The sequence below is a fragment of the Stigmatopora nigra genome, chromosome 19 (assembly GCF_051989575.1).
Source record: "Stigmatopora nigra isolate UIUO_SnigA chromosome 19, RoL_Snig_1.1, whole genome shotgun sequence".
Taxonomy (NCBI): domain Eukaryota; kingdom Metazoa; phylum Chordata; class Actinopteri; order Syngnathiformes; family Syngnathidae; genus Stigmatopora; species Stigmatopora nigra.
Genome location: NC_135526.1, coordinates 6,181,833 through 6,195,243, shown reverse-complemented (window position 1 = coordinate 6,195,243; position 13,411 = coordinate 6,181,833). Strand labels below are relative to the sequence as shown.

The 13,411-nt window shown below is 46.3% G+C and overlaps 1 protein-coding gene across 1 annotated transcript in view; it reads right to left on the bottom strand.

Moving 5' to 3' along the window:
• Positions 1–5,540: 5,540 nt before the first annotated feature.
• Positions 5,541–13,411, bottom strand: part of dchs1b (dachsous cadherin-related 1b) — a 29,995-nt gene continuing 22,124 nt past the window's right edge. The window contains exons 18-29 of the mRNA XM_077740873.1: positions 12,970–13,226; positions 12,693–12,899; positions 12,155–12,551; positions 11,973–12,086; positions 11,701–11,912; positions 11,486–11,637; positions 11,281–11,411; positions 10,685–10,971; positions 10,440–10,581; positions 10,196–10,367; positions 9,699–10,108; positions 5,541–9,624 (exon numbers count right to left, since the gene is read on the bottom strand). Coding sequence (XP_077596999.1) covers positions 7,580–9,624; positions 9,699–10,108; positions 10,196–10,367; positions 10,440–10,581; positions 10,685–10,971; positions 11,281–11,411; positions 11,486–11,637; positions 11,701–11,912; positions 11,973–12,086; positions 12,155–12,551; positions 12,693–12,899; positions 12,970–13,226 — 4,526 coding nt within the window. The 3' untranslated portion in view covers positions 5,541–7,579. The remainder of the gene's footprint in view (positions 9,625–9,698; positions 10,109–10,195; positions 10,368–10,439; positions 10,582–10,684; positions 10,972–11,280; positions 11,412–11,485; positions 11,638–11,700; positions 11,913–11,972; positions 12,087–12,154; positions 12,552–12,692; positions 12,900–12,969; positions 13,227–13,411) is intronic.

The following is a 13,411-nucleotide window of genomic DNA, read 5'->3' as shown; positions in this document are numbered from 1 at the left end:
ATGATGAAAATGACTGGAATAAATCTTGATTTTCGTTTTTTTTAATGAAAAGAGTGAATCGAATGCACGGGCACAGCGACGTGGCTTGACAGACAATAATAATGCTGCATTGTAGTTTTAAGGGGCATAAAATAAGTATTTGGAAGGAAAAGAAGAAGAAAAGACATGAATTACCAGAGAGTATGTTGCCGTCGGTCCGCACCTACGAATGCTAGCCGTGGAAAGGCCAGGCCAGGCTAGTTTAGCGGCAAACAGGAAGCATCTCAAGCTAAAGTCGGTCTAGTTAAAATAGGAGCACGAATACGAGCCTCCCACTTGGAGAACATTTTTACGCCGTGACTCAATTTCAAATGATTCCGTTGCAAAAGGCGATTTTGTTGCAGTGGGGTAATTAACCCGCTGTGATGTATCGGAAAAAGGCAAAAGCGAGAAGATGCGGCAGTGACGTAATTCAAAGATGCTCGAATGACTAAAGAGAAGTACTCGCTTGTAGTAGTTCGTCGCTTCAAATGAGTATCATTTGAAAGCATTGATTTTGGAAGTGATAGACGTCCAATGCATTCTGCTATTGACTGCAAGAGACATCCAAAAGAATTGAAGGAACACCGCCTTGAAATTGTTCTACTTGTGTCAACGGTGAGCTGCATTAGTTGTAGTATTAAAAGTCACCGCTAGACGGTGCAGCTCTCTCGTGTAGTGAAGTTGCGTGCGCGACCTGATGTGAAGACCACGCCCCCTTCCACCCCTTCTTCACCCACACTTTTACTAGTGTAATAAAAAGCATTTAAAATGATAATAAATCAATGAAATGATATTTTGTTTAGTTTAAATGGAAAAAATATAACACAAAAGCTCAGAACTATGAGTTGGACATACAAACCACTCATCACTGTGCCAATTTACAAAATCAATAGTAATATAAGAAAATGTAAATTCATTCTTTAAACTTTGCACAAGTCATAAAAACTGATTCCGGCCTCAGACTTGAAGTTGGCAAGACAAATAAGTTCCATTTTCATACCACGTCGACACATGAGAAAGTTAACGGTGACCTTTAGGATATCTTTCGTCAGGTCGCCTGGCCTAATCCACTTCCAGGCGGGTTTTCTCCGCCAAAAGCCGCAAGAACAACAAACGCGGCGCACGACAGTCCAGCCGAGTATTTCACAGCTGCGGATGGGAAACACAATACTTCCCCGGGGAGTGCAGCGAATATTAAATTCTCGCTGCTTAAGTGGTCCGAACGCCAATCCGGACGGACGGCGGTGTCGCTGGCTAGCGTGCAGAACAGCAGCAATTATATCGGATAGTCTACATATTGATTTACCAGAGCAGTTTTGTTAAGAAAATTTGAGCCATATTGGCATAATAAACACAATAAAGTGCCATTGACAGGGATGACGCTAACATATTTGTTTATTGCACAACGGCTTTGTTTGTGAATCCAACATTGTTTCACAATTGTCCTTTTTAAGGACCAGAGTGAAACCCAATGAACATTCCGTGGTTATGTACTGCGTCTTTGTCCTTATAAAAAATAAATTAAAAAGCATCTGAATGCTTGTCGTCGATTCTTTTTTAGATTGAAAAGCCAAAGCCGTTCCGGCCTGTTTATTTTAATTTTTTTAACCCAATCAGAAAGCAGAACCCAAAATCCAAAAGCAATTGAGCTGACTCACTAGGTGAATGCAGGTTGCAAAGAATTGGACACACTCCAAAAAAGGTCCAAGACTTCAAGTGGAAACTATTCCAGACGGAAGAATCATCTGCTTTCACTTGAGTCCTAAGCCTAAATAAAATAGCCCTCCCCAAACCCTTTTATTGTCTGTTTCTTTCTGTCTATGTTCGCTTCTTGTTTTTTATCGTCTTTCGACCCATGCTTGGGGGAGTTGTCTCCGACCAGAGCCGGCGGCATCAATTCCTCGCCAGGCTCTCTTCTGGGGTATAAAACTGTCTCACGCTTTTAGCAGAGAAATTGCTACCGGCTTGAGTTTCTACTCTAAAAAGCTCAAAACAAGTGAGCCATCTGGAGCTAACCACTTTATTGTCTTGCACTTGCTACATTAAAGTTTTGGAATAGTTTTTGTTACTGCATACAGGACGGTCTGTATTTAGAGTTTTGGAATGTAATGCTACATAGAAATTCCTATAACTTTTGTAGTCTTTTCACATAGGACAAGCCAGTTCAGATTTAGAACTGCCTCCTAACTTAACAATGGTATTTGCCTGGTTCCTTTTTTGGTTTGGAATTCAACAGTGAGCAATACAATACATTTTGGCTACTACTCAGCTTGTCAACTTGCATCCAGCAGGCTGGTGACCTTTGCCCTTAACTCCAAAACAACAATTAATCACAGTCAGATTGACAGAACATCGGAAAACCCAATACAACAACAATTTACAATAGCTGAGCACTGATGAATTGTTCATAAACGATGGTGGTCTAGACCTTCTTAATACTACTTGAGTACAAAAATGAGTTTTTTTTCCTGGCTAGATTCGGTCCATTGTTTCCACTCGACAAGAATTGGATGGCTGCTCGTCCGTCATGAAAGTAGACCAGCAATGATGCCAAAAGTCAATTTCCCGTCTCGATTTTTTAATCTGACATTCGTACATTCTTTGGGGGCCCTCCCGTTTCTGTCAGGCCGTCGTCACCCTACTCGATTGACGACATTTCACGTCGGCCGCCGCGGCAAAGGCGACAACGATCAAAGTGGTCTTCACATTCTGGTGGCCCGTTACCACCGGCCAACTCTACAATAACCCGCGTTTAGCGTGCGCAAAAAGCGGGCGAGTCCACACCGCAAGCCATTAAACGCTTAGACTCTGGAGCGGCTCCAGAAGCTGCGCCGAATCAACGAGTCAGCGTGATGGCCGAAGGGAATGACATCCATCTGGTAATGTTGTTCCTACTAATGGAATGAGATCTGCAAATGCTAACAAAGAGAGCATGACCGTCAAAACCTTAAGGAGCTTTTGGTTTTTGCGCTAGGAATGAAATAAAAGTATTTTTTTCGCCATCCAGGCCAGAAACAAGTCGATTTGTTTTCCCACCTGGCGACAACTGAGATTAATTTACAATCTGATGGAAGCGGGTCAGCCTACCACACATATATCAGACCAAGGGGTAGGGAACCTATGGCTCGGGAGCCATATGTGGCTCTTTTGATGAGTGTATAATCAGTGGTTTTGACAGAGAGAGCCATAAACAAATCATAGATTCAAATGTTATTCATTGAGAGCCATACTGGGAATTTAAAAGTAAAAATACCTAGTGTGTGCATTCTTTCTTGCATGGATTCTCTCATTGATTAGCAACAGTGAAATCATGTTCTAAAAATAATTCAGACTTTTTTTTCTATTTTCAAAGTGGTGAAATGATTCATAAATGCACACATTTTCATGTATTTTGACTTTTAAATTGTTATTATGACTCTCAAGCAATAATGTTGGAAAATATGAATTGTTTATTGCTCTCTTCGTCAAAAAAATTCCCGACCTCTTGCATCAAACTATGGATTGGACGTCTAGAGCTGTCAGTGGCAGGCAAAGAATTGTTATTAATATTACAACATATGATTTATGTGTGGAAAATGAACAGAATGAAAGACTTAGAAGAAACCAAATAGTTTGCTAATGCCAGATCATTAATGTCAAAAAGTGCTGACACCAAATGAAAAAAGGGACACGTTGTGGTCCCGCCTCCCTTCTCGCCACCAACCTCACATGCTTCGGAGTCGACTCAAAACCCGAAGGAAGGAAAGAGGAAAATATTTATTGCACGCTCCGTGGAGAAAAACAGGATAACGGTTATGCTTTGGAGGTCAACGATGATGCTTCCAAAGCAACATTTGAGTCTCAAATTCCATGCAAGATTATCTTTAGGCCACATATTTGTGACGTTATGTCGTAAAACCTGTGCGCCAAACGTCAGTTTGTACTACTTTCCTCCTATTTAATAATAAAAAAAGAAACACATTGAATTAAATTATTGAAAAAAAGTATTACAGATATTTAATAAGAAGACTTAATGTTTGCAGGAATGGCAACATTTTTAGTCCCCAAAAAGATTTGCACAATTCAATCCAAACGTGACCGGACGATTGGTCTCCGGTCTATTGGTTGCCAGTCAAATGGGCAAACTTTTGGGCCTGGGGGGGCCACATTGACTTTAAAAATTGGCCAGATGGGCCGAGTGAGCATAAGATACGATACATATAAAAAAGTGCATCCGTTAACAGTACATATGAAACATAAACAGAAAAAAAGGACTAAATTATTAACATACTCATCTGTCACCATTTGACCGGCGACCAAACGTCCGAGCACCAATCCAAAAGACAACAAATTCTCAACTCTAAAAGTAGTTGTCGATTCATTTAGTCACTGATTAGTCCGTCTAGTTGAAAGACAGAAAAAAAGGCCTTAAAAACTAAGTTGGATGATTTACCTTATTATTGCAAATAATTCTTGGACAGGGGAAAGAAAAATGGCTCCACTTAAGCGAACATCACAGTCAATAAGAACTGATATATTTTTTACCACTTGAATTTGGATCAAGTTCAACTTGGCAATAGAAAGAATGGACGTCCTTCTCAGTCCGTTTGGCCGTAGACTAAAAACGCAAATCTCTTTCCTCCTAATTTGTCAGCTGCCCTTTCCTTTTTTTGGTGAGCGGTCGCTAAACCAGACGAGAGTTAAAGCTTTTGCATGCCGTAAATCTGCTTTCCGCCACCTGATCTTTTTCTCCGGAGAAGAAAGACGACTTTGAGTTCACGTTGACATAAAAAAAAAGACGTTTTGGCGGAAAGGCGAGTGACAATGTCAGAGATTAGCGGCTTTCGATTCGGAAACGTTCTGTTTTATCTGAGGATTTGCCCCAAAATGTCGGATTTCAAAGCTATCGTCTCCCGAAGGGAAAAGCCACCAAGATCTGAACCCTTTTGGGAATTTTTTTTTCACCTTTGTCGTGACTTCAACAGATATTCTTTATCCTCAGCACGCACGAATGGAAAGCTTTTCGATCACAACGGGACATCAATCTCATAAAGCTCAGCAAGTTGAGGAAACATCTGCTCCTTCCTCATGGCCGACGCCAATTGCCATAAATGAAGTTCATAGCCTGCTTTGATATTCAAGAACTGAGAAGTCTTCCAGAAAACTTCAGAAAATTCTGAAGACAGTTTCACTTAGCAACATGAAATTTGGTAGACATGAAAATTGCGAGTAAACAAAGAAAAAAAGTCTCCTGAATCCAATTTCTCAAACACACAGGACGTTAGTCATGTTGCTTTAAAGCAGGGATAGGGAACCTATGGCTCAGGAGCCACATGTGCATCTGGCTCTTTGCTCAAATATGGAAACCGCTGGTGATAGAACTGAGATATTACATCTAGAACTGCTTTAATCGTATTTTTTTTGCTGTACTCTTCTGGAATGTGTTCTCATTGATTGGCAACAGCATAAGAATCTTTGAAAAAACATTTTTTCCACTTTAAAAGTGGTTTAATTACAAAAAAAAAATGAAAAGACACTCGTTTACATGTAAGTATTTTGACTTTTTAATTCGTAGTATGGCTCAAAAGGAATAGCATTGGAAAATATGAATTCTTTGTCAAAAAGGATCCAGGTTTCTGCTTTAAAGCCATCTTTAACCAATTGAATGTCTCCAAATCTTAGCTCACGAAACATTGCAAAAAAATTCAGCCCCTGAAAACGATTCCGCCTATCAACATGAAATTCGCCATACATGACCATCATGGGTAGAGCCACAAAAAAGTCTCAAGAAGCCATGCTGTAAAACCTACAAAAAATCCACAATTTTCCTTTGATTAAACAAAACTTCCAAATTTAGCCTTGGCAATGTTCTCATCAATGTCTTTCAGCGCCTTTCAGAAAAAGAGGAAAAAAAACACCCAGTCATTTCAGAATTAAAAAAAAGCGGCTAACGTTTCACAATTGCCTTTTCGGAATATTTGTTCTGTGATCCAAGTCGTAAAAAAAAAGAAAAGAAAAGACACCGCCGAGTTGTAAATTTCCACGTCGGGCATTAGAGAGAGTGAAGCATTTTTATAAACGTCAGGCTCTAAATCACGTTTATGGAAAACAAAACAAGGAGTTTACATCAGAGAAAATGTCCTCTTCGAGGGAAACTCATTAGTCACCCAATCGGCCTCGTCGTTTCGGAGCCACGGACGGGGATGTTTTTTTTCTCTCTCTCCGGGGAAATGGAAATAAGTTGTTCCTGGGTCAAACAGTGCCCCCCATAAAACCTTTATTAACCGTACCGTCAAAGCTATGCGCCAAGGAATAAGTCAAACGTAATATGTCTTGTCTCCAAAAAGGGCATTTAGGCTGCCATGGGGAGGGATTGCTCTCCATATTATTAAAGCTTTAGAAGTTCTTTTTTTCAGTTTTTACAGGCTCAAGGCCCAAATGTTTTTGTTCTGTAGTCAGGAACTTTACAGTAGAAGTAATTCTCTTTTTTACTGATCAATTAATTGCAGTATTACAGTGTTTGGAGTTAGCCAGAAAAAATGCTGGTTTCTTCCAGGTCCAAAATGAGCCAATAAATGACAGTTGTCAGTAACACGTGGAGTTATTGGTGCCTGTGTTTCCTGTAGATGATGACTTAGCCAGCAGAATGAACAACTTGAATACTTTTTCTAGAAAATCTAGCATTTAAACTGTTTTTTCTCAAAAGGAATGACTAGGGGACTTCTTTTCTTGTTTTATTTGCTCTAAACACGAGTACAGTACATTACAGCTCTTTTTCAAAAACTTGAGAAAGTACACTACGATGGTAATATGCAAATGAGATGGATGGAGTCCAAAAACAAAAAAAAAACGGTTCAGATGAATGCTTTCATTGGTGGATGTCCAATTGCCATTTTTTAATTTACTGCCACCACGGACGGATTGGACGTCCAACAACGTCAACAACCAAGCATGAACCAAAACAACGTTGTAGTGACATTTGCATATTTCCCTGTGTCAAGATGAACTTGCTCATCATCATAATCAATGCAGGAAGCACTTTGATAGTAAAGACACGAAGGTGATTTATCTCACTGGAACTGCAAAATAAACAACTCAATAGAAAAGCCTCTCCTCTTTAGTTTCTTATAAATAACGCTAACAAACACATTCGCGTCTTCGAGCACGCAGCCTATATTCATACAGCCAAGTATACATATGTGCACAAATTTCAATTTCCTCTCCAAAATCAGACAAACAGCGGCACGTTAAAACAATCCAATGGCAATGGTTTGTGGACCGACTGGCGACCGGGTGCTCTCTGGCCAGCCAGCGAGGGAACCAACCAGCATCCAGCAGACCCAAAATCGACTCAATCAAATCAAATATTGACTCCGCCCTGCCAGGCGAACATTCCAAGAAGTATCATGGCATCAAATCTGTCATTGGCAAAATCTTTCTCCCAAGTATGGAGTCCCCGGACCCCCGAGACGGACCACTACAAGGGCGTGTCGTCGCCTCCCTGAGTCTGGTCCACAGTGGCAAGGAGAAGGAAAAGGCAGGTAGTAGTTTAAAAAAAATAGTCTGATTGTTTATTTTTTTATATCCTCATCTCGTGATCGGGACTCCGGTCCAACGAGGGCTCCCGGGTGCTGATGAGGGATGCCGAGGGTCCCTGGCTGACGCCGAAAGGGGAGACGGCGGGCGAGCGTGCCGCCAACGGGGAGAGCGAGGGCGAAAAGCTGGGCGACATGGCCGCGGATGAAATAGAACCCTCGTGACTGATGGGGGAGCGTCGGAGTGACGCCAAGTGGGGGAATGTCCGACCCAAGGTGGGGACTTTGGGTGGCACCGACATGGCCCCCGGGTGGGCGACCGAGGTGATGAGCGGCGGTGGGTCTATTCGGGGTTTGTGGTCCATTTTAGCCCGGGGTTGGAAGGGCTGCAGCGGGTTGGGGTTCTGCTGGGCCGTCTCGTCTTTCAGTCTGGCGATTTCCGTGAAGACGTTGGCCAGGGGCTGGAACTGGGGGCACCAGTTCAGCAAATAGTCCCAATTGTAGCTTCCACGGAGCTCCTCGTCACTGGCCACGATGGCCGTCAGAGAACCGTCCGCTTGCGGTTTGCCGTCCTCGGGGAAGGCGTAATCCTTGGGGAGGGAAATGTTTAGGCCTCGGCCCGCCCCCAGGTAGCCGCCCCCTTCGTCCCTGTAGACCGGGAGGTGCCCGGAAAGCAAAGTGCCGCTTAGACTCCCGCCCAGTTTCTTGCCTTTGAACCAAGCGCTCCCTTCCAAGGTGGCGGGCTCGCAGGAGACGTCGGAGAGCTGGTCGGCATCCTGCTGGATCCCGGAGTCGGGTCCTCTGGCCGCGATGTGCTCTTGCATGGAGGAGCTGACCGAGGCCACGCGGGGGTACTCGTTGATCATCCGGATCTCATCGTCTTCCGCCGCCTCGGCCGAGCCTCTCCCGCTGGAGTGGGAGGGATCCGAAGAGCCTCCTCTTGTGTACGAACCCCCGCCGCCGCCCCCCTGGTCTCCGCCATAGCCCGGCAAGGCCTGGTGGTAGATTCTTTCCCCCCCTTGTCCTGGACCACGGTCGTCCGCATTCTTCGCAGCGACCCCCGAAGATGGGCTTTTATCGGTGCCGTTCTGGGCTTTCTTTCGCCTTCGCGACTTGACCAGAAAAACGGTGGCCGCCGTGATCACCAGCAAAATGATCACGCCCAGCGAAACGGCGATGATGATAACCAGAAGGATGTTGACGTCGGGGGCCAAGCCAAAACCAGTGTTGGTGACGTCAATGGAGATGAGCGCCGTGGCGTAACGAGACGCATCTAGTGGACTGTGAGCTCTCACATCCAGGGTCATTGTCCTGCTTTCCCTTTTATCCCGACCCGTGGCTCCGCCGCGACCGCTCCCCGAGCTGTCCAGCTTGAGGAAAAGCACACCGGTGGTTTTGTTGATCTCAAAGTAGGGCGATCCGGCGGGGAGAGAGTAGAGGACGATCCCATCCACGCCGCCGTCCTCGTCGTTGGCCTTGACCTGGCCGATGCTCTGACCTTTCCTGGCATCCTCCGGTACCTCCAAGGAGAATTCAGAAGACGTAAAAAGCGGGTCGTACTCGTCCTCGCCCGTTACAAACACCTGCACCGTCACAGTGGCGGAGTGGTTCCCCGCATCGACGGCCAATGCCACAAAGTCGAAGGAATTCATCTTCTCAAAGTCAAAGGGGCGCTTGCTCCGGATCTCTCCAGATGTGGAATCCACCAAAAAGTCCTTAGTCGCATGCGAGGGCTCCACCACGAAGTAACTCAGCTGGCCAAAGACCCCCGTGTCGTGGTCGATGGCGTGGAGGACGGTCACGGGCGAATTAGCTGGTTGGTTCTCCCTAATACTTGCGGTCAAGACTTCCACCGGGAAAAAAGGATGATTGTCATTGACGTCTTTGACTTCCACCAGCACAGGAACCAGGGCGAAATGTCCTTGCCCGTCTGTAGCCTGGATGACCACAGTGTGCGTGGACCGGCGCTCGCGGTCCAAGGCCCGCTGAAGCCGCAAGGCACCGCTCCACTGGTCCACGGCAAATAGGTCCACCTCGTCTCCAGAACTGATAGCGTAGCGGACCTCCGCATTTGGAGTCGAATCTGGATCTGGGGAGACATTTTTTGAATTAATACCAACAACTTATGAGGAAGAGATCCAAGTGGCGAAACTTTTTCGTTACCTGTGGCGGTCAGTCGAATGATCTCGGTGCCGGCGCCGGCTCCCTCGCTCAACGCCACCGTGTATTCCGCCCTGCCGAAAACCGGCGCGTTGTCGTTGACATCGGCGATTGTAATCATGGCCGCCACGCTGGAGCTCCGCCGTGGGACGCCCCGGTCGGACACCACCACCGTAAGGTTGTACAGGGGCTTGACTTCAAAATCCAAAGAGTCCGCTAAAAGTAGGGTTCCCACAGTTTGGAACCCGCGGCCCTCCAGGAAGCGAACACTGTTTTCCATCTGGAAGGCGTTGCCCTCGTCGCCGTTGGCGATGGCAAAGTCAAAGCCGCAGTTTTCCCGTGAGAGGTCGCTGTCGAAGGCTTCAAATGTCAAGACCGTCACCCCAGGGACAGTGTCCTCGGAAACCATTGTCCTGATAGACAGGAAAAAACAATGTGGGTTTGAAGGGGTGCAATATTTGACTTTTTCATCTATTATGGGAGAAAACATCCCAACTGACCTGTACTCAGATTGATGGAATATGGGCGCATTGTCGTTTACATCGGCGATTTGAACCTGGACGGTGGCAAGGGCGGTGCGTGGCGGCGAACCCCCATCCCGAGCTTCGACCACCACATTGACAGAAGGGCGTTCTGGATCAAATTCTGCCCTGTGGTTGATAAACAGTGTCCCTGGAGACCCCCCCAAAAATGTCAGTAAAAACCCAATGGTCTGATATTCTAACAATGAATATGCTTGCCAACCATTATGGGGATCAATGTAGAAGCCCTCCTGAGTGGACGACATCACGCTATAGGCGATCCTTCCATTCTCTCCGGAGTCCCCGTCGGTCGCCGTTACCGTGACGACCGCGCTCCCTGAGGGCGTGTGCTCGGGTAGATTGACCTGAGATCGAAATAGACATAAAAAATGCATCACCTCGGCACTCGGCCAATAGCGCGGCTATTTCTTTGGCGCCATCTCAGCACTGCGGCCGGGCCATTCCAACCTGATAGAGGTCTTGGGTGAAAGCTGGTGCGTTGTCATTGACATCTTCTACCAGGATGGTGATGTTGGCCTCCGTGTAGTGTTGGCTGTCGGTGGCTCGGACAGTCAGTGTGTACCAAGTTTTCTCCTCAAAGTCCAACGGGGCAGTGAGGGAAACGCCACCCGTATACCGGTGTATCCCAAATTTTCCCAAGGCGCTCGGGTCCAGGTGCAAGGAGTAGGCCAGGGCGGGACCAGAATCCACATCGTTACCCGTTACCAGGGTGATCTCGGTACCTATCAATGTGTCTGGTAGGCATGAAGTCATGGTCAGTTGATTTAACACATGGGAGAATAATATCTTGACTTAAAGGTGCAATGAAATACTACAGTGATTAGCTTTAAGCAAGGCCATATTTTAGAGCTAAACCCACAAAAAAATGTGGCATTTTTTTTTCTAATGAAATTAAATCCTGCTTAGTCTTGTTTTCTCAGCTGCCTCCACCTCACACTTGCAAGTCTAACTTGGACCAAGTAATGAATCCCCCCACCCCAAAATCACAAGTTCATGTACAAATGTATATGTCTACATTGTATTATAAGAGATTTAATACATACTCTCTGAAATGCGAATTTCTTGAGGGAGGGGAATGGTGGGACTGTTGTCATTCTGGTCTACGATGATCACGGTCAAAGTTGCAGAACCAGCCAGTTTTGGACTTCCCCTATCAGTCGCTGTTATCACAAGCCTGGCCAACGACAAAAGTAATCAACAAGGATACTACGTATGATACCCAAGTGCATACATATACTGTTTTCTTACTTGGTTTGGGTAAAGATCTCCCGGTCCATGATGGCCGTGGTAGTAATGCTCCCAGTCAAGGGATCGATCTTGAACAAGCCGCTCATTCCCGACGACTGAATGGAATAAGTCACTTGACCGTTCTGGCCTTGGTCCACGTCCTCTGCTATGACCTAGGAACACATTTTGCCTGGTTAAAATCTCCCAGGGTGCAAGTTGTCTAGATTTCTTAGTACCTGTATGATGGGTGTTTCGTATCCCCTGGCCTCCCTCATGTAAGCCACATAGTTTTGCAGCTGGAAGCGGGGTAGGTTGTCGTTGACATCCTGGAGCATCAAGTTGATGCCGGTGAAGGAGGCGGAAGACGTGGTTTCAGCTTTGACCACCAGACGCAGCCTGGGTGAGTCCTCAAAGTCCAGAACTTTTGAGCTCTGCACCCAGATTTCTCCTAGCGAGCAAAATAGCGAGTTAGTTTGAGTCTGATCAGTGGGCGACTGAGGTAGTTCACCTGTGGAGGAGCTGATCCTGAAGGCTTGGTGTCGGTTTCCACTAAAGATGCTGTAGCTGATCCCCTCGCGGTTTCCATCTGGATACTGGGCCTGAGCTTGAGCCACAGCTGTGCCTAATCAAAAGAAGCAGGATAATAAATAATCCTTGTCCAGTTCGCTGTTACTGAAAACAAGGTCGAACCTTTAGCCGCATTTTCCTGCACGCTGACGTCCCGGGCGTTCCTGGAGAAGCGAATGCCATTGTACTCAACCTCTTTCACGTAGATGACCACCACCCCCTGTGAGGATTGGGCCGGTGTGCCCTGGTCCATGGCCTCCACAATGAGGGTCCGTTGAGCCTGGGACAAGGAGTCCAAGGGCTCCGTGGCTTGGATTTCCCCGGTCAGAGAGTTAATGCCGAACCCCTTCACAGGGGCAGCAAAGCGATAAAACACGGAGCCGTTGGCTCCAAAGTCCTTGTCTTCGGCTTTCATGGTCGCCAGAACCCGCTGGGACCTTTTGCCGGACACCTCAATGACCAATGGGTCTTGGATGAAGACGGGGGCGTTGTCGTTGATGTCTGTGATGGTGATGGTCACCTAGAAATAGGTCAATAAAATCAGTGTGTGCCTGGAAATGTCAACAGTGACATGAAATGACCAAGTCAATAGTTTATTAGCTGTCCAAAGATAGACTAAACTAGCTTTGTGTTCGTTTGGCCAATAGAATTCTCTGGTTACCTGTGCTGAAGAATTCCTGGGCAATGCCGGGGACAGGTCGCTAGCAAATACTAGGAATCTGTAGGACGCTTGCTTTTCGCGATCCAGAGGAGCCGACGTACTAATATGTCCGGTGCGCTCATCCACCGCAAACGCGCCGTGAGCCTCCTGGCTGAGGAAGTACATAACTTTCCCGTTGGCGTCCACGTCGGCGTCTATGGCAGAAACCTGAGAACACATTCGAACACTGTCAGATACTCCAAACAAAAATAAGACCAGAAACAAAATAACGTTCTACCGTCAGGACTCTGGATCCCTCCTTAGCATCCTCCGAAACCTCGGCATTGTAAGCGGTCTTCCCGAAAACAGGGCCGTTATCGTTGACGTCCAACACCCGGATGTTAACCGTGGCCGCCGTGCTGAGAGGCGGGATTCCTCTGTCCGTGGCCGTAACCTCCAGGGTATACTCGGCCTTGGTCTCCCTGTCTAGGCCTCGCTGGGTGGACAGGGCTCCAGTGCTGATGTCTAGATGAAAATCTCCATCTGGGTCTCCGGCTGTGGGCGAAAAAAGCAGGAGAGATCTAGCACTATTTTTAAAGTCTTACATGTAGAGCCAGTCTTGTGTCAAACTCGTAGATCTGTTTTTATCTGCGTACAGGCCCCGCCAAAAGTGAGTAACATGCATTCAATGCCAGCAAACTAATGAAATAGTTGGCAAGGACGACTGGGGGAAAAGCTCT